At 45.4% G+C, this 26812-nt stretch overlaps 1 protein-coding gene across 1 annotated transcript in view; it reads right to left on the bottom strand.

The window, feature by feature from the left end:
• Positions 1-3461: 3461 nt before the first annotated feature.
• ABCB10 (ATP binding cassette subfamily B member 10) overlaps positions 3462-26812 on the bottom strand; it is a 33929-nt gene continuing 10578 nt past the window's right edge. Inside the window, exons 3-13 of the mRNA XM_052640171.1 lie at positions 26025-26227; positions 21569-21703; positions 20667-20813; positions 19477-19612; positions 16929-17024; positions 15577-15786; positions 13780-13859; positions 12468-12648; positions 7997-8040; positions 5981-6015; positions 3462-5522 (exon numbers count right to left, since the gene is read on the bottom strand). Of these exons, the coding sequence (XP_052496131.1) occupies positions 5291-5522; positions 5981-6015; positions 7997-8040; positions 12468-12648; positions 13780-13859; positions 15577-15786; positions 16929-17024; positions 19477-19612; positions 20667-20813; positions 21569-21703; positions 26025-26227 (1499 nt within the window). The 3' untranslated portion in view covers positions 3462-5290. The remainder of the gene's footprint in view (positions 5523-5980; positions 6016-7996; positions 8041-12467; positions 12649-13779; positions 13860-15576; positions 15787-16928; positions 17025-19476; positions 19613-20666; positions 20814-21568; positions 21704-26024; positions 26228-26812) is intronic.

Genomic DNA, 26812 nt, shown 5'->3' with positions numbered 1-26812 from the left:
AGCTGGGAATGGAAGTGCCCTGACCTCAGTGTGAGGAGGCCAGAATGTGAAGGAGAACACTAGGACAGTCATCTTGGTGGGAGGGCCCACCTCCTAGGGGAAATAGTGGAGAAGGCGAGTGGAACAGATGTGCAGCACACATACCTTGGGGCAGCCAGCGAGGTGCTTGTTTCTCCCTCCCTAGCGCTGCCATTTCCCTATTTATCTTTTCACCTAACTTTATCTAGTGTAGCCACTTTAGAAGTCCAGAGGAAGAATGGTGTAGTGCAAAGGCCTCTCCAGCCTAAGCACCACCTAGAGGGCTGGTTAAGCTGGACAGCTGAGCCCCACCTCGGTGTCTGACTCACTGGGCTGAGGGCTGAGAATCTGCATTTCTAACATTTGCATTCCCAGGTGTTATGGAGACGTCTGTCTTGGGACTTTTTTTTTTTTTTTTTTTGTCTTAGGACATTTGGGTAACTACTGTGTGGTAATTAAGAGGGCTTTCCCTGGTTGCCCAGTGGTAAAGAATCCACCTACCTGTCAATGCAGGAGACTCTGGTTTGATCCCTGGGTTGATCCCTGGGTTGGGAAGATCCCCTGGAGAAGTAAATGGCAACCCACTCCAGCCTGGGAAATCCCATGGACAGATGAGCCTGGCCGGCTACAGTCCATGGGGTCACAAAAGAGTTGGATACAGTTTAGCGACTAAACAAGGAAAACAGTAATTGAGAGAATGTATAGACTCTGGAATTAAAAAAGACTTGTTTCAAATTCCCACCTTTTCTCTCTACTATCTGTGTCACCTTTTTGAGTCTCTGTTAAGTTGCTATTAGTGCCCACTTGTGAGAATTAGAGAATAGAAATATCACTACATTTGAAGATGTCAAAAAAACTGCAAAATCAAATAGTGTACACTTTTAGAAATTTGAAAAAAATAAATCATAACAAAGATATATAGGCAGCATTGTTTAGGACAGCAGAGAATATAGAAAGATAAATCTAACAATAGATTTATAATATACTAACATTATAGAATGCTGTAGGTTAAAAAGAACACGTGGCTGTGTGTAATGAATACTTAAAAATGTAGGGAAATATTGTCATCAAATTTAAAAACAGGTTGGTTAAAAATTAATATGTCCAATGTAAGTCCTTTTTTGTTTTATTAAAATAAAAAGAAAAATCCCCCACAAGTGCAGTATGTGTGTGTGTATGAGATGCTCAACCTACATGTGCCTCCCTCTGTCCAGCTTCCTAAAACGCAGCTCTTTCAATGAGGACCAAACTGATTGATGCAGAACTCATTACTGCAGCCATCAATAGGAAAGCAGTCAGGATCATTTCCTGCAGATGTGGTATGACTTCAGAATTCTGTTTTCAGCAACACAATAATTATGATCCTCTTCAACTGGGAAGGCAGGGGCACAGTGATGAACTTATCGTGGATATTATCCAGGGCTCAGCGGTAAAAATCACCGGCAATGCAGGAGACACAGAGCCATGGGTTTGATCGCTGGGTGGGAAAGATCCCCTGGAGGAGGACATGACAGCCCATCCCGGTATTCTTGCCTGGAGAATCCCACGGAAGCCTGGCGGACTACAGACCATAGGGTCACAAAGAGTCGGACACAATTGAGCATGTACACACGCAATCATTTCCAACGCTTCCCTTTAGTCTCATCTAGTGGCAAGGGAATTTTTTGAAATAACTCTAAATTTCAGCATAGTTTAAACATCCTTCAAGCAGTGAAGAACATGTGTTGTTATCATCAGTTCTGGGGGCTGCAAACTCTTTCTGTCAAGGGACAGAGAGGAAGAGTCCCTGGCTTGCAGCCTCTTGCCAAGTAAGTATGGCTGCGCCCCAATAAAACAACTTATGAACACTGAAATTTGAATTTCATGTAAATTTCAAGTGTTATGAACTTTTAAAAACCATTTAAAACTGTAAAAACCCTCGTTAGCTTCGCAGGCCATACAAAACAGGTAAGAGGTGGCAGCTGTAGACCACTAGCACCAACTTCCTGAGGAAGGCCCAGCCACCACTAGCACAGAGCTTAACAGAACAGAAGATGCTCCGTAAATGTTTATTGAGTGAGTTGAATGGAGATTACCAGCTAAGCCCGATGATGCCTCAGATGTAAAAACATACAAAAACATCCCCAAACAAACATTTACAGTGCAGTTTCCACAAACTTCCTTCACTAATATACTTAACGTTTTGTGACATTTACATTTGTTTTCATTTATTTTCTAACAGCTTTGGCACTTTATGGAAAAATGGAGCTTAAGTGGAGTTCCTAAGTACAGCCCTACTTTATAAAGGTCCAAATATAGGGCATAGCCTATAATGGTTTAATTTGTGATTATTTCATGGGAAGCAGCAAGGTCCAAGGTTAGAGACATTGCGGCGAGAGGAGCCTGGATGAGCGGACAACAAAGCACTCGGTTCATTAGTGTGAGATTTTATCTTCACATGGAGGTTTTCCCACAGATCAAGCTTGCTTTCTGCTCATCTTTATATTGCCTGCACGCGTTGCATGGCCTCCAGTGGCTCCTCGTGCACACACAGTGACAAGGGTTTCCCATGTGGTGGTGATGGTCCCCGTGCCAGCCCTGCCCATTTTCCTGGCATCTTCCTGTACGCAGCAGCAAGGCTGGCTGTTATCAGTGCACAACCTGCCTGTGCTTCCATCCTCATCTGGGAATAGGGATAGGTATTTATTTAAATTACAGGGCTGTCCAAGTAACCAATATGGTCACATGTGCACTCTGGAAAGAAAGAGTGGCACCAAACTCTATCTTAGCTAAATGTCACAGAGGTGTTGTGACTGTTTTCTCGAAATTAATTTTTTTATATACCTGACGGCTCCTTCTACACTGGAAGCTTCTAGAGGGCAGACACTACACCTCACTCATCTGTCACCAGTTCTACAGCACAGTTCCTTGTCTGACACATGGCAGGAGATGCTCCCTGACTGTGCTGAAGCAACTAACCAATGTTTATAAATAACAAGTGAGGACGTTAAAAATCTTAAAGAATCTGCCTGCGAATGCATGGGACACTTTTGATCTCTGGTCTGGGAAGATTCCACAGGCCAAGGGGCAACTACGCCCCTGTACCACAACTACTGAGCCCACAGGGTCAGCCCTTGAGAAGCCCCAGAGCCAAACCAGAGAGTAGCCCCCAGCTAGTCTCAACTACAGAAAGCCCATGCACAGCGACGAAAGCCCAGCACAGCCAAAAATAAGTAAGTAAAAATTTTAAAAAAGATCAGGACGAAAGGAATGGAACTTATAATTACTCTCACTTTCCTAGGTGTGTAATGTTTGTTTAGTCCTGAATCTTTATATATTCTAGTAAGAAACTGAATGTAGTAAAAAGTTTTACAAGAAATGACAAACACAGATAAAGTTCACTATAAATTTTAATCCATGATATAAAAGGGAATACCTTGTATTAGAAAATAAAATATAATGATCACATTCAATTTGTAAATACTTCTATGGCACAAAGAGCTTTCCTTCAGATCCAACCTTGTAGTTGTGTTTTGTCTGCTTTTTGAGAATACCACCACAGTGGTAAACCATGAAGAACATGAGTAAAGCTGGTTAAAGGTGACTGTCACAGAGGTACTGTTTAAACTCAAAAAGCAGAGTTCATTTATTCACTGAATTCATTAATGAATTCCCTTATGTAGAATAAAAGGTGATGCTCCATGCTTATCAGGAAATGGTGGTTTCTCCCAGTATAATCAGGAAGCTGATCACATTACTTAGGACGTGAGAAAACTTCCTTTTTAGTCATATCAACGTTGTTACTTCTTAGGTTCTGACATTATCATTACAGAAAAAGTACTTTTTCTTGAGGGAACGGCAACTTTAACAGTGCTGATATGAATACAACAAATCCAAAGCAATGCTCAAAACATTGCTGGAGGAATTTTTGAGAAGTTTAGCTTTAACTGTAACAACAAATAAAAGAAAGATGGTTAATTATATCCTCTTTTCAGAGGGTGAAAAGCTCTTAAGGTTTTTGACATTTTGTAGAATGTATAAGCTTCCTTCAAATGTTTTAAGATTGAAATTACAGCTATATTAATAATTTTGGAATTTAGCCTCATTGAATGAAATTTCATAACTAACTGAAAAAACACTGTAAAATTTGAATAGGAATTATAAACTCTTAAAAGATAATTGTCAAGATACATGCCTACAGACAACCTAAGTGTAAAATTACATCTTTTTTGATAATACCTGGCAGTTCATGCCTCACTTCCCAAATACACGAATAATGAAAACAGAGTTCACATATTCAAAGGATGGGGCTTCTTCCCTTTTTAAAATTCATCAGGCTCTCAAGTGCCAAAAATGCGAAAAACTGCACACATGCAGTCTCAGCCCAAAGGAACACATATTCCTATACTTTCATCCCTTTGAAGACAGAGGAGACAGGGAATATAAATGACCCCTCCTTGCCATGTGACATTACCTATTTCTGTATATATATATTTCCTAAAAGAAATCAGTCCTGAATATTCATTGGAAGGACTAGTGCTGAAGCTGAAGCTCCAATACTTTGGCCACCTGATGCGAAGAGCTGACTCATTGGAAAAGACCCTGATGCTGGGAAAGATAGAGGGCAGGAGGAGAAGGGGATAACAGAGGATGAGATGGTTGGATGGCATCACTGACTCAATGGACGTGAGTTTGAGCAAACTCCAGGAGACGGTGAAAGACAGGGAAGCCTGGCGTGCTGAAGTTCATGGGGTTGCAAAGAGTCTTGGCAATTGAACAATATATATAGTTTGCTTTATGAGATTAGCAGGATAAAATAAAGGGTTAGATTTTTCACCATCTCTCATGCTACCTGGTAAGATGAGACCCAAAGTAGGTAGAGTACTACCAAGAGATTACACGGTGATTGGTGAACTGGCCTAAAATAATTAGGCTTTTTATTTGTAACTCCCTTTTAAAAGTTGTCATATGACAACAGCTTCAATTTATGACAGCAGATAAAAGAAAATGAGGTGCCATGCTCTATTAATCAAAATATTCTAAGATAAAAGAAAATACAAAACCTGAAAATAATGTCAGTGCTCTAGACCATTTAGAAAGTTATAATTATTAAAATTCTGAATAAAAAGGTCTTCAGAACAGATCCATCTCAAAACTATTTTACAACCTTTGGAAAAAATAGGCAGATTTCAAATGACTTGAAGTCTGACTTCCAGATTTCATACAGTCTGAGTTTTTTTTCCCCTTGTAGTGCAGCTTCGCTTTAAAACCTCTCATAGCAGTAACTGCTTCTTTATGCTGAAATAAAACTCTGTTTGTTCATTAATTTCCTGTACATCCCATCTGGTTTCAAAAGCAGCTCTTCATGTTTCCCACACTCGATGATTCTCCCCTGGTCCAGGACAGCTACCACGTTGGCGTTCTTAATCGTGGACAGACGGTGGGCAATGATGAACACTGTCCTTCCTTCCATCAGTCGGTCTAGAGCTTGCTGTACGAGGTGCTCATTCTCAGCATCCAGTGCACTAAAGAGGAGAGCCCACAGGAAGGCAAAGGTGTCAGGGCCATGTACACTGTGCATGCGTGTGTTTCCCGGTACACATACGTGAGCCCCTCACAAGCAGCTAACCTCTACTATGATCAAAACTGCAACTCCCTGGGTCAACTGTCTAACTTTTATAAAGTTACTATCAAAAAAAGAAGCTCTGAAGCCTTGATCTCCAGAGAACTGCCATGTAAGTTAAAAAGGATTTTTCACATCTGCTGATAAGTGATGAAAGATTCATCACAAAGGTCTGAATTGGACCTAGAACCCTCAACTCACAATTCATCCTGTTCCCTGCCTCCCAACTGACATGATTAATTCATATCCCATCCCTTTAAAGTGTAAGGTATTCTCAGCCACGTCACTTGAAATACAGAAGTAAGTTTGTGATAAAGAAAGAATTTGATTTAATATAATTACACATTAAGATATCCTCACCTGGTTGCTTCATCTAGGAGAAGAATTTTGGGATTCTGAAGGAAAAACATTAAAAAGATAAGAAAGATAATTTTATTAGAAAAAAATAACTCAGAAATAAAAAGAAATAAAGTACTGATACATGATACAACATGGATGACCCCTGAAAACACCCTAACGAAAGAAGCTGGACATAAAAGTCCATTTACAGGAAATGTCCAGAACAGGCACATCTGTAGGGGCAGATGTGTGGTCACCTGGGGTTGGGGTAAATGGGGAAATAAGTTGGGTGGGTATGTGTGAATGTTATTTGGGCAATGAACAAAAGGTTCTGAAATTGATTACAGTGACGGATGCACAACTCTGAATACACGGACACTGACCTATATGCTGTGCATGAGTGAACTACATAGCGTGTGAATTCTATCACAATACAGCATCTACGAAGGATGAAAAATAGTTCATATGTGCTTGAGATGAGCTTGTAAGTGGAAGAGTTAGAGATGACTTTAAACCATTATCACAGTGATCAATGAACTGTGCAGCTTTATTCTGCAGATGAAACAACTAAAAGTATTAGATGAGGCTCTAAAGTGAGTCAGACAGTCTAACTCTCAGGGTCCTCTTGGAGTTTAGCTGGGAGCAGTACACACAAAACTGAAAACAAAGAAGAGTCGGCCAATGTATATAGCAGGTAAATTCTAGCCTTGCCTAGGAATCTATCCACAAGAAATGAAAACATAACCACACAAAAACTTGTACACCACTCAGAGCAGTGCTATTTCTAACAGCCCTAAACCAGAAATAACTCAAGTGTTCATTAACCTATGAGTGATAGACAAATTGTGGTCTGTCCATACGAAGGGCTGGAAAGGAGTAAAGCACTGATATGGCTGCAACATGGAGGACTCTTAGAAGCTATACTAGGAAAGGAGGCTAGAAGCAGAAGACCACTGTCTGATTTCATTTACCCGAAACGTCCAGAAAGGCAAATCGAGACAAAGTGAAAGCAGATTATTGGCAGGTGGGGCTGGGAATGCAGAAAGGTTGCTCAGGCGCATAAAGGTGATAGAAATGTTCTAAAACTGGATTATGATGGTTGCACAACTCTGTAAATTTACTAAAAGTCACTGAAAAGTACATTTAAAACTACTCAGTTTTATGATATGCAAATCATGCTTCAGTAAAGCTGTTTTTTTTTTAATCACTTTTAAATCTGAGGACAGCACTTATCTAACAAAGGAGAAGGTCATCATTTCCTAAAGTATGCCAATGCCTATGAATGTCAGCTTTTCCGGTTCCTCTCAGGAGTCTTGTGTAAGCATCTCAGGTCTGTACCACTCAGTTTGCTGTGCTCATTCTCAGTCGTGTCCTTTGTGATCCCATGGACTGCAGCCCGCCAGGCTCCTCTGTCCCTGCGATTCTCCAGGCAAGAATGCTGGAGTGGGTTAGCACGTCCTCCTCCAGGGCATCTTTCCGACCCAGGGACTGAACCTGCGTCTCTTGCATCTTCTGCACTGGCAGGTGGATTCTTTGCCACTGAGCCACCAGGGAAGCCCAAGACTCAGTGGAGCAGGTTATTAAACACTATAAAAGTAAGTATACTTGTACTGTTTTGGTATTTTGATATAATTACTGTTTCTCCAGTTAGAGACTGTATGCTTCTTTAATTTGATTATTTTTTTTAATTGAAGTATAGTTGATTCAATCTCTGCTGTACAGCAAAGTGACTCAGTTATACACATATAGGCATTCTGTTTTAATACACAGTATGCTACTTGATGGAAGATCTATGTGATAAACTTTTCTCCCTCTGATAATTCCAGCACTGTACTGAGCTCCTAATACCCAAGAAATACTTGTTAAATCTGAAGACAGTCAGTGGAATTCCCAACTCATCTTTCACCAGAGCTGTCAGCAATATACCTACCCACCTCCTCCAAAAAGAAAGAATGAGAAAAATTGTGCATTACTAATTACAAGGTCCCTAGTTAAGAACAATCCCCCAAACCCCCAACCAAGTGGCTTCAGGCTTACCTTAAGCAGAGCACGGGCAATTGCAATTCGCTGCTTCTGCCCACCTGACAATGACAACACACATATACTTTAAACTGACGGTCTTAACAAAAATTCTTGGTAACAGGCTTTACTGATACACCACGTGGCAATTTGAAGGTATCAAGTTGAGATAGATGAGAGAACAGAAACCTATGTTTGAAACATATTATTTCCTCGTCACTCTAAAGATTAATAATAAGAATTATTATCATGGCTAACACTGAGGGATTCCTATGTGCCAGGCATTTCCTAAATGCATTACACATATTATTTCATTTCATCTCAAAAACAAGCCTGTGAGGTAGATTCTATAATGATTCCCTTTTCACAGATGAAAGATTGTGCCATGAACACTCTGCAGGAGGCCTCACAGCTGGTCACTGCACTGCCGAGGTCTGCACTGGGCATTCAGTTCAGTTCAGTCGCTCAGTCGTGTCTCACTCTTTGCGACCCCATGAACCACAGCACGCCAGGCCTCCCTGTCCATCACCAACTCCCGGAAATTACCCAAACTCATGTCCATTGAGTCGGTGATGCCATCCAACCATCTCATCCTCTGTCGTCCCCTTCTCCTCCTGCCCTCAATCTTTCCCAGCATCAGGGTCTTTTCCAATGAGTCACCTCTTCGCATCAGGTGGCCAAAGTATTGCAGTTTCAGCTGCTTAAACATCAGTCCTTCCAATGAACACCCAGGACTGATCTCCTTTAGGATGGACTGGTTGGATCTCCTTGCAGTCCAAAGGACTCTCAAGAGTCTTCTAAACACCATAGTTCAAAAGCATCAATTCTTCGGGGCTCAGCTTTCTTTATAGTCCAACTCTCACATCCATACATGACCACTGGGAAAACCATAGCCTTGACTAGGCGGACCTTTGTTGGCAAAGTAATGTCTCTGCTTTTCAATATTCTGTCTAGGTTGGTCATAACTTTCCTTCCAAGGAGTAAGCGTCTTTTAATTTCATGGCTCCAATCACTACCTGCTGTGATTTTGGAGCCCCAAAAAGAAAGTCAGCCACTGTTTCCCCATCTATTTCCCATGAAGTGATGGGACCGGATGCCATGATCTTCGTTTTCTAAATGTTGAGCTTTAAGCCAACTTTCTCACTCTTCTCTTTCACTTTCATCAAGAGGCTTTTTAGTTCCTCTTCACTTTCTGCCATAAGGGCGGTGTCATCTGCATATCTGAGGTTATTGATATTTCTCCCGACAGTCTTGATTCCAGCTTGTGCTTCTTCCAGCCCAGCGTTTCTCATGATGTACTCTGCATATAAGTTAAATAAGCAGGGTGACAATATACAGCCTTGACTCCTTTTCCTATTTGGAACCAGTCTGTTATTCCATGTCCAGTTCTAACTGTTGCTTCCTGACCTGCATACAGGTTTCTTAAGAGGCAGGTCAGGTGGTCTGGTATTCCCATCTCTTTCAGAATTTTCCACAGTTTATTGTGATCCACACAGTCAAAGGCTTTGACATAGTCATTAAAGCAGAAATAGATATTTTTCTGGAACTCTCTTGCCTTTTTGATGATCCAGAGGATGCTGGCAATTTGATCTCTGGTTCCTCTGCCTTTTCGAAAACGAGCTTGAACATCTGGAAGTTCCTGGTTCACGTATTGCTGGACTGTGCACAGGCTGTGCTTATCACCACACACGTTTGCTCTCCCCTCCCCCCAGTAGAGTGTCTCTTGCAGTAGGAAAGGAAGAGGAAACTCAGGAGAGCTGGGGTTCAGAGCAGTGCGTGGACTGTATGAGAGCTGAGGCAGCTGGAATGGTAACGCTCCTGCTTGCCCGGAGCCTGGCCCTGTGCTCCCACTCTCGCCGGCTCTCTCTCCCAGCCCAGGGAGCAGCTTGCCCGTGCGGCAGCCTGTGCGTGCGTGAGACTGCGGGCGGCAGAGAGAGCAGCCACTCCAGCACCCCCTGCTCTGTCTGTCAGCTCTAACTCTACCAAACAAAGCGGGTGGGGTGAGCAGGGGAAATGCAGAAGGACAGGAAGTGGTGACTCCCCTCCTCAATTCTGTTCCACTGGCCCTCTCCTCTCCTCCAGGGCCACTAGCTTAAAGCTGAGGGAGTCTCACAGCAGGACACAACTCACTCCTTCTAACTTAGTTCATCATGTGAGAAGACTCAGTTCCATTCTTGGTAATGAATTTTATTGGCTGAATATACTTCTTATTTCATCTAAAAGGAGTTTAATCATTCAAACTGAAATGAATGGTATTGCTGAAAGCTGTCCTCAACCAGGCAATCCCATCCTCACAATGAGGGAGGGAGGAAAAACCCTTTCTATCTGAACCTCTCTGGTTGGTGGGGATCCCAGTGCTCAGTGTGGGTGGGCAGAGTGGCCACTGAGGGCTTTAGTCAGCTCTGAAAATCCCAGGTGCCAATGAGCACACAGGGCGTCTGTTGCTGGAAGCCCACGCCTTCCTCCACAGTGGACTGAAACCTTCGGTTACTTCCCTGGGAGACAGAGCCTGGGAACCCTGGTGAAGGGAAGGACACACAGACTCTGCCCCCAGGGAGCAGGCGATGCACCAGTAGGCACAGCACAGGCACTCCCAGTTCTGCGCCTGCGTCTCTGTCAGTTCCCAGCATCCTGCCCGAGCACACGCTGTCCCAGAGGCTCAGAAACAGCTCTATGGCCACAACTCACCACATCCGTCAAAAGCAGGTTTTCATCTACTGCCTATAGCTTTAACAAATCATACACAATGATCTTAGAACGTTTTTGTGTTAAACTATCCATAGCCTAAGTTCAAGCAAAAAGGTTAGTGTTGGAAAGGATTCCTGCTCCAGCCTTCACTCTGACTTGGAGGCCTCCTGCACCTGCTCGTGCAGATCCAGTGACAAAGATCATCATGAAAGGAAGCGCTTCTCAATATTTGTAATAAAAATAAAACAGAACTGTGTTTAAACAAAATTTTACTTCTCTATTTTTTGAGGGGGGCTCCAAAATCACTGCAGATGGTGATTGCAGCCATGAAATTAAAAGACGCTTGCTCCTTGGAAGAAAAGCTATGACCAACCTAGACAGCATATTAAAAAGCAGAGACATTACTTCATCAACAAAGGTCCATCTAGTCAAGACTATGGTTTTTCCAGTAGTCATGTATGGATGTGAGAGCTGGACTATAAAGAAAGCTGAGTGCTGGAGAATTGATGCTTTTGAACTGTGGTATTTGGAAGACTCTTGAGAGTCCCATGGACTGCAAGGAGATCCAACCAGTCCATTCTGAAAGAGATTCAACCAGTCCATTCTGAAAGAGATCTGTTCATTGGAAGGACTGATGCTGAAGCTGAAACTCCAACACTTTGGCCACCTGATGCGAAAAGCTGACTCATTGGGAAAGACCCTGATGCTGGGAAAGATTGAGGGCAGGATAAGGGGACAACAGAGGATGAGAGGGTTGGATGGCATCACTGACTCTATGGACATGAGTTTGGGCAAGCTCTGGGAGTCGGTGATGGACAGGGAGGCCTGGCGGGCTGCAGTCCATGGGGCTGCAAAGAGTAGGGCATGACTGAGTGACTGAACTGAACTGAACTTACTTCTCTATTCATTGGTCCCACTTCTGCACTTGAAAGCAACAGAACTGTTTCTGTTTCCCTGCCATAACTCAGCCTCCATAATGCGATCTGACTCACTGCCTGAGCTGACATCACAGGGAGTCCCACCACTGGAGTCCCATGGTGCCACAGGCCTGCGAGCTCCCACTGTCCAGAGCTCCCACTGTCCAGAGCTCCCACCGTCCAGAACTCCCACCATCCAGAGCTCCCACTGTCCAGACCTCCACTGTCCAGAGCTCCCACCGTCCAGACCTCCCACTGTCCAGAGCTCCCACTGTCCAGAGCTCCCGCCGTCCAGAGCTCCCGCCGTCCAGAGCTCCCGCTGTCCAGAACAGGACATGACGGACTCTGCCTGGGTCAGGTCTGGACCAGGGCCTCGCTGTGGTTATTACATTTTAAAAGAGTTGTTTTAAAAAAAAAAAGATGACTATGTGACAGAGACCACATGTAGCCTGCAAACCTAAATCATCTACTCTCTGGCCTTTTATAGAAAAGCCTGTGAGCCCGGGGTCTACACACAATCTCCTCCAGCTGCGCGCCTGCTCTGACTCAGTCTCTGCCTCCCAGGACAGGTCATCCTGCCATCCAGTATCCGTCTCATTTGCAAGGATCTTGAATTGTAAAACATCTATTCTCAGAAGAGAAAAAGTGGCTGTGGCTGAATACTGACCAGTGGGACATCCAGTGGGAGCCTGGAAACACCTCTGGGGTGGAAAGTGAAGGGAACTGGGGAATTGTCACATACAAAAGAGATCTGAGAAAACAAAAATGTTAATTTCATAAACTCTAAGGACAAAAGCCTAATTAAAAAATAACACTGCGATAGGAAATGTTTGTAGAGTTTTTTGGAGCAGAGATGTTTTGCGACGAAGAGTAAAAAAACGCACCTGAGAGGAGAACGCCCTTTTCTCCGACCACAGTGCTGAACCCTTGAGGGAAACTTCGGACGAAAGCAGCTGCGTTGGCTACAGCGGCTGCCTGCTCTATCTGCTCAGCGGTCACCGAGGCGGGGTCGTCTGCACCATATGCGATGTTCTCCGCGATTGAGCAAGAAAACAAAATTGGCTCCTACACATTGGAAACAAAACACGCTTACTGAATATTTCAAAAGGCCAGTAACACAGTGGAGCTTAGTACAATATTTACATCTAAGAACTTTTCCCAGAGAATATATACTGGGTTTTTTGGGGAGGTTCTATTTTCTCATTCTCCATCCGTTTACCCCAAGGTGTCTAACAAGTTCACATGTTAGCAGGAGTAGGATGACTTTACCATCTGAAGATGGAGGATCCTGCAGGATCCTGCCCTCACCCTGCACGTAGCAGATGCTCTGTAAATGCAAGTCCCCTTTCCTGAGGAAGACCTCAACCCCGTCTGCATTCTCCAGCTGCCTGCCTTCCAAGGATGAAGGGAGAATCCATCTCTTTCTGTCACTTCTTGAAACACAAAGCAGATGGGAAAGTGGCATTTGCAGAGAACTAGTCTGTGGAATTGTCCTAAAAAGCTAATAAACTCCCAGCTTCTTCCTCTCTCCTTAATGAGGATGGCACTGCTGTGACCCTTGCCCTCCCGAGCCAAGCCCATCACTGTCCCCCAGCCGTCCCCAGAGGAGTGGGGCTGAGGGGAGGTTCACTGGAGAGAGAGGCCCAGGAGTGGGGGAAGGCTTGGGTTTGTCTGTTGTGCACAAAACTTCGTAATAGAAATATAAATAGCTTGTCAAAATTCCCCTGCACTAAGTGGTCTTGTGAAAACAGCTTCATCAAAGAGACCACATTAATGTTCTTGAAATCCTCTACCTCTTTGCAAGGGCACCTGGCTCTTGGCATAGTTTTTGCTTGCTTATCTCTGAAACCCTTCAGGCAAAACAGTAGACTGGCTACTAATGAAAATGAGAACTGAGAAAGAGTCAAAAGAAGCTAAAAAGCTGTATCTTTTTCTCCCCAATCTTCTAGACTACCTGCATTACAAGTAATGACAGTCTCTACCTTTGGAAAAAGATAATGCTTCAAGTGGTTAAAATGTTTAAGGTCTTCAGGAAACAGCACTACAAACATAAACAACCGGCCCAAAGAGGTTAGTTTACTACATCTGGAAAACATCCATTCCTTTTCTTTTGAAAGGTTCAAGACCAAAAGCAAAGCAAATGACAAAAGCAACTTTAAAAGAAAGAGTAATAAAAACAGACCCTTCTCCTCTTACCTGACTCACTGTCCCAATCTTGGATCTCAGCCAGACTGGGTTTAGCTCTCGGATATCATGGCCATCAAGGCTGATTGTTCCTTGCAGGGAAGAAGGGAAAGAGGTCAGTGGGCGTCATGGGGCCAGTGACTGATACAAACACAGACAGGATCTGGTGGCAAAACTCCAGACTCAGTTTTTTCAAGATTAGATACTCAAAATCTCCAAACAGAACCTAAAACCAGCAGGTTTCAGTGACTTTCAGAGCTGGAAGGGACTCTTCGGATCAACTGCACCTACTCTCTCCCTGCGATGGCGGGATGACCAGCCCACCTCACTCGTCCCGCCAGCTTGCCTTCCCTCCGGTGTTAGTGCAGATGCAGTAGGGTCTGCTGTCTGACTGCCACGATGGCAGAGTGTTTCACCATCAGATGTAACTCTTTGACCTCAGCTGACAGAATTTCCTTTACACCCTGAGGGAACGAAATCATGCCTCCTGATTACGATGACAGTAAACACAAGAAATCCGATTCTTTCTCAGTTAGGCATATGGAATTACACAAGCCCAAAATAAATTTTCAGACACCTACAAAAAACCCGAGGTATTGACTTGGAAAGCCTAAGCGCTCTGTACAGGCTCCACAAGGCAGGAATATAAGCACAGTTCCTTTTCTCCCTGATCTGTTCACTGTGATGAAGAAACCAGAGACTCAATGTTTTGCATCCCTCTCGCTAGGAGTTCCTAAGCTCAGAATTTTATAGCAAGTAGAAGGTAAGTCCAGGCTGCGATTCCAGAGGCAGACAGTGTAATGACATCCACTAACACACTTGGTGGTTTTGCACATCAGATCAATACCTGGCATACAACCAGCTCTCATGGTGTTCTAACCAAAAAGACTGTAAGACCTACTCTTTAAATTCATGATTTTAGGGAATTCCCTGGTGGTCCAGCAATTAGGACTGCAATCTCTCACTGCTGAGGGCCCAGGTTCAATCCCTTGTCGGGGAACTAAAATCCCACAAATCACATGACCAAAAATAAATAAACTCATTTTTTATTTTACCAACGGTTTTTTTCTTGTGGAGAAACAATGTTTCCTTAATCCAAAAATAAACCAACACATACAGAATATCTTCTCTAAACTCTGATATAAAGGATATCAACTACATGTGGTGAGGGATGTTAACTTGACACACTAACATCACACTAATGATTGTGTGATCATTTCACAATATATACACATAGTGAATCATTATGTTGTGCACCTGAAACTGTTAAATACCAATTAACAGAATGTGTTCTTTGCTCTAAAAGATGCTATAACGCAGTTAAAAATAAACATCAAAATGAGAAAATATCTACTGCTTCAAGAGAGCGTCAGTGGAGCTGCACAGGAGTGGCTCACTGACAGCCACGTGCCCTGTCTGCACGCCGGCCCCGTGTGGGAGGGATGGTGGGCTTCAAGGAGCCCCGGGCGCCTGCACAAGCTCAGACGGTGCAGGCAGCGTGTTCTCCACGTGCTGCAATCAGCGCCCCACGGAGGCACCTTTCTGATCCCCACTCCAGGTGCAGAAGACACTGCACAGAAGACGAGGAGATGGATGCAAAGGATACGACATGCCCAACAGGCCTCCTGGGTGAGCTCACAGCCCGGAAAGTGACACCGCTGTCTAAGTGACTTCCTCCCTGGGAACAGGCCCTCTGGCAGTCAGAACTCATACAATGCATAGCCTCTGCACACTCAGACCCTCTCCCAAGGCTCGGGAGTAGAAGGGCTCAAGAGAGGCCCCTGTCCCACAACATGCTGAACCACTCACCAGAAGCAGGGTCGTACAATCTCAGCAGGAGGGAAATCACTGTGGATTTGCCAGCACCACTTGGGCCAACCAGTGCTGTGACAGATCCTGATGGGATAGAAAGGCTGAAATCCTGGAATATGGGCACCTCTGGGCGAGCTGGATAGGCGAAATGCACGTTCTTGAACTCCAAAGCACCCTGGAAGCTTTTCTCATTCAAAACAGTCCCCTCTGAAAGGTAAGACGGGACACGAATCACTCAGCGCCAAGCACATGCGCACAGCTGAGCCCAGGGCCCCACCAGCCTGACCACGGCCTCGGCCCAGCACAGTGAGCTCTGGAGTCTGGGCACTTCTCAGGCAGTCAAGAGGAAGCCGAGTCCCGCACTCCCGAGCCTGCTCTGCACCAGCAGCACAGCACACTGGCCACTGTGCTGGAGCCTCGCAGCCCTCAGAAGCCCAAGTCCACATCCCAGTCCTACTGATATGAGCAGCAGCTGATGAAGCGTCCGACCCAAGAGCTGCCGGCTGAATCCAGTGGCCTTCTCCCTGTGGGCTGCCTCTGCAGGCCCCCCATCCAGGGTTTATCTCACCTTCTCTAAAGAGTTGTTTTAAGAGGATGATGAACAGGCAGGCGCTGCACAACAGCCTCAGAGCTCGAGGGGGTCAGAGGTCGGTTCTATCCGGGGGTGACCCTGCTCTTGACTGGGAGAAGTGGCTCCATCTCTCCCAGTTGGGCTCATTCCTGCCACTCTATCACAGTGGAGAACGCTGGCATTCACTATTGCCCTGGAGCCAGTGAGTAGCTGACAGTGATCGCTGCTTCTTCCACTGAGCCTGACTGCTGGGCCCAGGCCACAGCTGCCCCAAGCACGGGCTTCCAGTGAAGCAGCTCACGAAGGAGATGGTTCAAAGCCAATTAGCATCAGCATCCTCCACTCAATCCCCAAAGCCAAGCAACTCAGAGGCTTTTCTATGCATGAACCTCTTCCTTTCCTCCCTGCCCCCAAATGTCAAAATCATTGAGGAAGACAATTCTGGCGGCCTGGCCAGGCCCTTCCTGTCTGCACTCCTGAGCGGCACGCACTTCCTCCTGCCGTGTGTGGTAACACGTCACCTGCAGGGAGGGAAATGGTGGGGGCACATTGTGTGGTCAGGCCCCCACCTCCAGGGACGCCCTGGGGCCCCTAGCAGCACCCAACAGCAATCTGTCCTCACTGCCCACCCTCTGATGGCCCCGTCCACCCCTGTTGTGGTAAAGACAGTGTCTAGTTCATGCTCATCCTTCCCAGGTAGGGCAGGAAGCTGGTCTCACTGTCCTAAACCACACATGTTTAATCTCAGTAAAGAAAAGCAAACCCAGTTCCGACCCACCATTGAAAGGAAGCTCAGGTTCTCTCTCAAGGAGCTCCCAGAGGCGGCTTCCGGCACCCAGTCCCTTCATTAGCTCTGAGTAGAAGGAGCTGAGACCTGAGGATGAGAAGCAAAGGCACACATCTATCATCGGCCAATAAATGGCCCTCTGCTACCCCAAGCCCTCTGGGTACAGTGGCAACAGCCTGCTTTTAACATAAAATCTGTTACTTTCAGGAGAAGGCAATGGCGACCCACTCCAGTACTATTCCCTGGAAAATCCCATGGACAGAGGAGCCTGGTAGGCTGCAGTCCATGGGGTCGTGAAGAGTCAGACACGACTGAGCGACTTCACTTTTACTTTTCACTTTCATGCACTGGAGAAGGAAATGGCAACCCACTCCAGTGTTCTTGCCTGGAGAATCCCATGGATGGGGGAGCCTGGTGGGCTGCCATCTATGGGGTCGCACAGAGTCGGACATGGCTGAAGTGACTTAGCAGCAGCAGCTGTTACTTTCAAACAAGGGTTTGAAGCAGCTTCCTGGAAATCCGTCAGAATTCCCTCTGTCTCATACCTTGCTTTCCTTTAGCTTCTCCTCCTGCAATTTCATTATCTCTCATAAGGCTTCAGTCTGATCAGGGGGTTTACAAATATATATAGTCATACTAGTGAACCCCTGAATTAAAATCACAATGTTACAGAAAAGTCTGCTTAGTCAAAAGCATAGCAATAAAAATAAAATATAATGCTTATCTCATATTAAAACGGAGTACAAGGTACCCCAACATTCATTTAAAAGACGCATCCACAAAATCAACCCATCTTTCAGACTCAACAAATACAACATTTACTAAGCTAAAAACTGAAAAGAAACTTGGCAATTTTAGATACACTAACAACCTCTGCTTAAAAGTCACCTTTGAACTATGACTTAAAATCCCAAGTCCACTGGTCCATGTCAACTGCCAGAACACATACTTTGTAACACTTTCCCTCAGTAAGGGTGCTGAAAAAATGCAATTCAAATATCCTGGGGACACTGATATTTGTGGAAGATAGAGTGGACTAAAACCTTCAGGTTAAATTAAGGATGCATCGGGCAGAAACAGAGCCACATAACTACAGTCAATCAACCTTCAATAGTTGAGCAAACGCAATTCAATGGAGAAAGAGTAGACTTTTCAACAAGTGTTGCTGCAACAACTAGACTTCCATGTGCAAAAAACAAATCAGGACACAGGCCTTACTTCTTTCACAAATTAACTCAAAATGATCTAAACATAAAATGCAAAACTATAAAGCTCCTAGAAGACAACATAGGAGAAAAACTTACATGACCGTGGGTTCAGAGATGACTTTTTAAGTATATTAAAAGCACAGTCCATGAAAGAATATGTTGTTAAGTTAAAGTTCATTAAAATGGAAAACTTCTAAGAAAGATCAAGTCAAATGTGGCAGAAAGCACAAGACGGGGGCCAGGAGGAAAGCTGACGATGGCTAACTGTGAAAGGTGCACAGAAAGGTCACAGAGAGGGCAGGTGGTGGCCAGCAGATCTGTTCGGAGCGGGGAACATGACCACACGGTGTGCGACCCTACAGCCCGTCAGACCCAACCCCAGGGATGGAAAGAAAGAAACAATACCATCATCGCTCCAGCATCCTGAACTGGTCTTGTCTCGCAAGTCACTCAGCACCCAGAAACATCTTGGATCAGATTTTTCTTTAAGACCAGCCAGCAGAACTAAAATGTTATTTTAAATGGATCTCTGGAACTCTCAGTCCAGAAAATATCCTTATTTGCCTGCGGATGTCTAAGGAAAAGCCTCTCTTTTAACCAGGAGAAAACTCTGGAACCTTGAAAACAAAAAGTTGAGGTGACCCTGTGGGATACCTGAGCTCCTTTAGCCAGACTGAGGCTGTTGCTCTAACCTTTCCGTCTTGGTTTTCAAAGGAAGGAAGGAAAACAGAAAGCAGGGAATCGTTTGCTCCAGGTTGGCTGAGGCTTTGCAGACTCCACACAGTTCTGCCTCCAAGGAGCTTGCTTCCCTTCACTCAGGGGCGGACAAGGAAAGCTGGGCTCTGAGAGACTCTTTACAAAAGCAAGCAACTGTGTCTCATGTACTTTATCACTTCTGTTTTGGATTGTTCACTAGTTTTGAACATGGTTGGCTTCTCCCCGCCAGCAACCTGCCCGTCATGAAAGCATCACCATCAGAGGATGAGATTCCTGCACATGCCTGTTCATACCATCCTTCCTCCCCAACATCCATGCTACAGTGAAAGGGAACAGGTTGTCCTGTGTGCTGGCTGGGAACAGATCCAGTGAGACCCTGTGCTCTGTGAGCTATGGGCGGCAGGGGGCCTGCAAAAATCTAACACTTCTCAACCCAGGGAGGATCACACTCGTCTTTATTCCGTCCTTCAAAGTCAGGTTGGAGTAACATTCTAGGAAATGTTTTTGCAGTTAGTTAATTGATGAGTAGTGGAGTAATGGGAAAGTTAAGTTTTCATCTCAGAAACTATCACCTGATTTTTCATTAATTCCCCAAGCCTATTTAAATTATATACCTCCAACGCTTACTCCAACCCAGAAAGCATACATTAGGAAGGAGGAGAGTTCGCCCACTGTCATGTGGGCACTGCCCATCAGCAGCCCTCCTTTGTACAGGACGGAAAGCACGATCAGGTTCCCAGAGAGCCCAGTCTGTTAAGGGAAGAAAACACCGAAGTCAGTGAGAACAAAAGACCCCAAATGCAAAAAGCATTCACATTGTGCAGAATTTCCTTTATGCATTTAACCATCAAGCAAGATTTTCCCAAAATACATTTCAATCTGAACTTTAAAATTCTTTTTTTTTCAGCTATACTGCACAGCATATGGGATTTTAGTTCTCTGACCAGGGATCAAATCTCTGCCTCCTGTGATGGAAGCATGAAATCTTAACTGCTGGAAAGTCAGGTTAAGTCCCTCAAAAATATTTCTGAAATATCATAATACTGAAGGAAATAATCTCATCAACATAGAAACCTAGATACTAAGCTACCTATCAGATTCCTATTTTACTCAATCTAATCTATTTGCAAAGGGAAAAAAATGATATTAAGGATGCCTCCCCGATGTATTCTACCATGGCGGGCTGGGCAGGCTGCACTGAGAAGCCAGGTAAGATATGGGGCCTATCTGCTCTGATGTGCATTAGGTACGACGTCTCTGTAAGCGTGCCTCCTCAGGGCTTCCTGTCTGTTGAGCTACGGCCATTACTGAATCACCGCTACCATCTTTCCACTTTGAAAGTATTGTGACTCTGCCATCATGGTGATTTTCTAGCTCGGTGTCCTACCTGAGTTCCCTGTGATCAATGTGGTCAACTTTCTTATACCCTCTTCTTGAATACACTGAGGTTATTCTGGCTAATTCTCAGTGGGTTTAAAACTGCCTACACCACAATGACCTGGGGCTAAAGGACAGAGCACCAGCCCCATTCTAAGAGTTTCGTGGAGCTGAGGATCCGTGTGTCTAACCACTTTCCAGGTGAAGCGGATGTCAGGGCCTGATCCACAGTTTTGGTCTCACCACCTTTCCTTTAATTACATTTACTTGCTTTCCCCTTCCTTCACAAAAATATTTTTAAGAATGGTAATTCTTAGTCTTGAGGGAGAAGGGAAGTATTTTCTATGTATGGTAAGAGTCACAGAATAAAAATCTCTCCTGATCATGACGTCTACACTTTTCGTTCTTTCCAAAATAATCAACTTACTGCTCCAAAGAAGCCAGCCCGAGCAAATGCCTCTTTCCTTGCTAACTGCATCACATGGTCCACTTTGTTGGTGTATTTCTCTATTTCAGTCGTTTCTTTCCCAAAAGCTCGAACAGTTCTTATGTTTCCAATACGTTCCTCAGCTAGCTGGGAGAATAATACAAACATTTCACAGGAGGCAAAATTAAAATGTGGTTTTCACGTTTAAGATACTATCAATAGAAAGCTGCTTGTCATATGCAACTAAGTGAAAAACAGACTACAAAGCAGAGTATGTGAAGAATCCTGCTTCTGGAAACCAATATGTATCTATACATACACACATCATATATATAGGTAGATAGAAAAATAAGTGAGAAGGTTGGTAGATAAATAAATATATTTTTATGCAGTGAGAAAGATAAGATAAAATCATAGACTCCAAAATGTTAATAATATTCATTCAGAGCTAGGATTATGCATTTTTTTCTCACTATATTTCTCAAAATTCTATTTTCATAAATATGCATGGCTTTTATAATGAAAATATAATGATTATTTTTAATTTTAAAAAAAGACAGAACTGGACAGCATTACAAGGACAGCACTAGAAAGCCACACTTATTAGTTAATAAAGGATAGAGTGTCATCCAGAACAACTATTTTCAGAATATGATTAGCCTTCTCACCCTATAAAACAGTGACTTAAGCTCATATGATGTGGTCAAGTGGGATCAGTGCTGAGGTGTGGGTAGAAATCGAGTCTAGAAGGCAGAATACTTTGGGTTCTAGGATCTGCAGGGCTAACACGAGGCAAAGGATGTACTTTTTGGAAAGGTTAAACACATTACTTTGGGTCTGCCCACCAATAACCTGGCTCTGAGTTCATCCAAGCGGAGACCACACCAGGGAGGGGCCTTTACCTGAGTGGCCTGTGCCAGGGAGTCCTGGGTGACTTTGGTCAGTTTCCGCAGGTACCGGCCATAAAGCACAGCGATGATGGACACTGGAGGCACCACACTCAAAACAAAAGTGGCCAGTTTAGGGGACACAAAAAACTGTCAAAAAACCCAAAACATACGTGTTACACAGAGTAGCAAGATACTCTCACTGTCCACTGTAAACATGTGTATGTTTAAATTAATAGGTAGGCCTAAAGGTGCTGTTTGGTAGAACTTTTCAGACATTCTCGGTCTTCACAAAGCCCCGTGAATATTCAGCCGCCACACAGGAGTAACGTGACAGACAGCCTCTGAGGCTGTGGAGCCCCTTTGCCCTGCAATGCTGTACCACTACCGGCACGACGCTGGCCAGTGCTATCCAAATCAGACCACACTACTCAACAGAGCAGCGGGGATGGAGGAAGGAGACCCCTTCTGCTCCACACCGGCCAGACCACACCAGGAGTTCTGTATTCAAGTCTGCATCAAGGGTTCTGAACAACCAGAGCAATGTCTCCCTGAAATGACTCAGATGGCAGCAAGACCAAAAATCCCCACGTCATGTGACAAAGTTGAAGGCGGACTTGCAGAGGTGTGACAACCAAGTTAGAGCTGTTTTCATGGCTTAGAGGACTGGACTCTCAGGCAAATGGATCTGGACTCAACAAAAGGAGTCTCCTAACAACTGGAGTTGCCCAAAGAGTAAGTAACACAATAGGGTTTTCCTATAGCCAACCCTGCAATTAGGTGATTGTATTTTAAATGTTGTTAGCATCATTATTCATTATCAAATAGTCTCATCAGTGTAAGACTCTCCTAAAATGCTGGGGGAAAGCTGCAGACTGAAATGTAAAGTGAAGGATGGATCAAGCAATTATTCACTTATTTACTCATTCAACAACTGAGTACCTAAGGCCTACAGACAGCAGACACTATCCTAGGCACCTGGGAGGTAACTGACCCATGGGGAGTTCCATCTAAGGGGAGAGGTGAGGTGGGAGTCAGAGAAAAAAACAGGTGAGATAGAGAGAGAGAAAGCCTGGAGTGCCCTGTGGTCTTGGAAGAGAATGTGCAGGGCCCTGAGGCAGCAATGAGCTCAGTACCTTGACCTCTGGGGATGGGCCACCCTGAACAGACAAGCAGGCACTGGGGTATCAGTGGCCTGCAGGACACAGGTGGAGCAGCGAGGCAATCGAGTAGGTCTGAGCACAACACAGCCCAGGCAAGCTGTCTGCACGGCAGGGCAGGAACACCCCTTGCTGTCCCTGAGCTTGGGGATGGTCTCAGGACCCTCCCTCCCTGTGCTCCAGTTCCATGCTTAGAGATAACCTTCTAAAGGATGAGGCAGGTGCTGTCACGGAAAGGAGTGCTGCAGAATAAGGAACACACAGCTCAATGGTGGGAGGAAGAACCCACATGTAAACTACTAAACTGACAGTATGGCACAGACATCATTAGGTTCTTGGAAGCAGGCTTACCATAGTCAGGTCCAGGGACCCGTGAGAAAGGATGAATCTGTCAGTCCCTCCAGACCAAAAGGCCAGATCCCGGGGCGTGCCTCCTCGTGAGGCCCCGCTATAAGCTGAGCATCTGTTGCTGCTGCTGCTGCTAAGTCGCTGCAGTCGTGTCCGACTCTGTGCGACCCCACAGACGGCAGCCCACCAGGCTCCCCCATCCCTGGGATTCTCCAGGCAAGAACACTGGAGTGGGTTGCCATTTCCTTCTCCAATGCATGAAAGTGGAAAGCGAAAGCAAATTTGCTCAGTCGTGTCCGACTCCTAGCGACCCCATGGACTGCAGCCTACCAGGCTCCTCTGTCCATGGGATTTGCCAGGCAAGAACACTGGAGTGGGTTGCCATTGCCTTCTCCAGCTGAGCATCTGTGTCCCCCTCAAACTCACAGGCCTTACACCTCCACGGGGCTGGATGTGGATGGAGCCTCTAAGGAAGGAATTAAGGTAAAACGTGGTTATAAGGGTGAGGGCCCTGATCTTGTCTTTTTAAGAGAGTAGCCAACTCTCTCCACAAGCACAGGCGAAAGGCCACGTGAACAGAGCTCGCAGTGAGAGGGTGGCTGCACGCAAGCCACGGGAAGAGGCCTCAGAACGAACCTACTCTGTCAGCACCTCGACCTTGGACTCCCAGAGTCCAGATCTGTGGGAATTACACTTCTGCTGTTTGAGCCCCAACTCGTGGTACTGTTATGCTGCTCAAGGCACTGAGACAGGCCCCCTCTGACGCCCTGCCCTTCAACTGCTACTCTTCCTGAGCCCCAGACTATTAATATCTGGAAACGGTGCTTTATTTAGTATAGAAGGGCCTTCTCCCAGAGCTTTGCTTCTCTCTTGGCTGAGTGTACACAAGATTTCAAAGCTGTCTTCCATTCTGTATGGTAGACCTTACAGGCTCACTCTGGCAACATAGCCTTCTGCTCCGGACTGAATGCTCTCTGGGACACTGGTCAGAAACTTCAGCTTTTCCACCTATGAGAAAAAATCAGCCACAGTCCTCATTCTAGGGTCTAGAACTGCACCAAGATGACAGCATTGATGGCTACTGGTCACCTGAGAGGTGGTCAGTGTGTTAGGGAACTACACTTTAAATTTTAGCTGTAATTAAAATTAAATTTCAAAAGCTGATATTCCATTTCTGTTCAGTTACTAATAAAGTTTTAAGTATGTCTGGAGATTCTGGTGTGTGCTTTTCAACCACAAATTTTACAAAATCTAAATATTGATTATTTCCAATGAAAGCCTCCAGACTTAGATGTTCTGTAAGTATAAAATATACAGAATATTTTAAAATCCTAATATGAAAAATATTTAATAATTTTTATATTAAATACATGTTGAATTGATAAACTTTGTTTATATTAAGTAAAATTATTATCAAAAATTAATCTCATTTCACCTTTCTGTTTTATTAAAAAATTGTTTTGGCTCCTCCACACAGCTTGCAGGATTGACCCTAGGCCCTCAGCAGTGAAAGGGTGAAGTCCTAACCACTAGACTGCTATTGAAGTTCCTCTGTTTCCTTTTTGAAATGTGGCTACTAGAGAAATATCAACAACTTCAGATATGCAGATGATACCACTTTGAAGGCAGAAAGCGAGGAATTAAAAGAGCCTCTTGATGAGGGTGAAAGAAGAGAGTGAAAAAGGAGGCTTAAAACTCCATATTAAAAAAAACCCTAAGATCATGGCATCCGGTCCCATCATTTCATGGCCAATAAAAGGGGGAAAGGTGGAAGCAGTGACATATTTCCTCTTCCTGGGCTCTGAAAGCACTGAGGATGGTGGCTGCAGCCATGGAATTAGAAGACAACTGCTTCTTGGCAGGAAAGTTATGACAAACCCAGACAGTATGTTAAAAAGCATAGATATCACTTTATATATAAAGGTCCACATAGTCAAGGGTATGTATGGTCCTCCCAGTAGTCATATATGGATGTGAAAGCTGGACCGTAAAGAAGGTAGAACACTGAAGAATTGATGCTTTCGAACTGTGGTGCTGGAGAAGACTCTTGAGAGTCCTGTGGACTGCAAGGAGATCCAACCATCCTAAAGGAAATCAACTCTGAGTATTCATTGGAAGGACTGATGTTGAAGCTGATGCTGCAATACTTTGGCCACCTGATGTGAAGAGTCAACTCACTGGAAAAGACCCTGGTGCTGGGAAAGATTGAAGGCAGGAGGGAAAGGGATGACAGAGGATGAGATGGTTGGATGGTATCACTGATTCAGTGGATATGAACTTGGGCAAACTCCAGATGGTGAGGGACAGGGAGGCCTGGTGTACTGCAGTCCACGTACTGGAGTCACAAAGAGTCAGACACTGCTTGGCAACTGAACAACAATAATAACTAGAAAATTCAAGTTGCACACGTGGCCTGCACTACATTTCTCCCCGCCAGCAGCACAGGAGAAGGTGTGTCTTCAGACACCTGGTATGAATGGAGGCAAGCAGATGTGAGGGGCTCCAGTCCCCAGCTAAGGAGGAACAGATGTGATGGGTGGAGAGGGTAAATGATTGCAGAGCTGCCTGTCTGTGCAGAGGGAGCCCATCCTGCTCCTGACAGGAGGAGGACAGGGAACAACCCTCAGGTCCTGTAGAGATGACTGACAGTAGCAGTTTCCTGCCTTTGAGGACAGATGGCTGGACAGACTGACAGGCTAGTGCTCCGCCCCGGTCCAGCACTCGGCACCAGGGCTCTTCCTACGTGGGCTCATTCCCACCCTCACACGTTCTTAGAACCCAGGCAACAAGGCTTTTGTAAAAGCCACACTCTGTTCTCCAGATAAGAAGTGAAGGTTCAGGTGCCAACAACAAGGCAACTGCCCTGGGTCCCCAAGGCCTCTGCACAGTGCTGAGCACAGCTCTCCGGAGTGCGGCTCACCCTGCCAGGGTGCACGGACAGACACAGAAGCTGAGGGACGTACCATCATGCCGATGCCAACAGAGGCCTGCGCTCCAGCCCTGAGCCCGTCTGAGAGGTTCTCCGTCACTGAGCGCCCCAGGAGGGCTGCGTCTGCGGACAGACGGTTGATCAGCTCTCCTGTGCGTGTCTTGTCAAAGAAAGCCACCTCCTGCTTCAGCACTGAGGAGAAGAGTGAAGCCCTCAACCTATTCACGATGCGCTGACCTGCAAGGCAAAAGAAGCAGGATCAGTGGGGGCTCAGCTGTACACCCGCAGCTGCCCAGGTCATGGCCTGGTGGGACACCAGACACAGCCACGCACATGCGCTGTTGGCCAGCGCAGGGCTCCCCGTAGCGACCACAGCCCGTGGGGCCGATGACAGAGTACAGAGATCAGCAGTGCAGTTTACAGTTTTATCACACTGACTTCTCACAAGCTAATTCTGCTTCTCTCTCACAATCCTTTCCTGGATTTAACTTTCAAATGGCAAGAACTGGCTAATTATCTACAGAGCATTTTATCAGCTGAAGGGCCAGCAATCGACGTGGAGTCGGCTGTCCCAGGCTCCGTCACCATGGTGGTGTCACTGCCTATCAACTAACAGGCCTCACAGCAACACTGAGCAGCATCACCCAAAAACAAGTGCAGGGGCTGACCCGCGCGGGCAGCTCAGCGGGGATGGAGAGGGGCGGGACAGAAAGGGTGTCCAGGGAACACACAGGTATATTGGGCAGCATCACCCGAGGCCACATGCAGGGGCTGCCCGCGCGGGCAGCTCAGCGGGGGATGGAGAGAGGGGAGGGATAGAAA

Source organism: Budorcas taxicolor, chromosome 5 (assembly GCF_023091745.1).
Source record: "Budorcas taxicolor isolate Tak-1 chromosome 5, Takin1.1, whole genome shotgun sequence".
NCBI classification, from domain to species: Eukaryota; Metazoa; Chordata; class Mammalia; order Artiodactyla; family Bovidae; genus Budorcas; species Budorcas taxicolor.
Note: the sequence above shows the minus strand (reverse complement) of the source record. Positions and strands in the feature narration are given on the sequence as shown.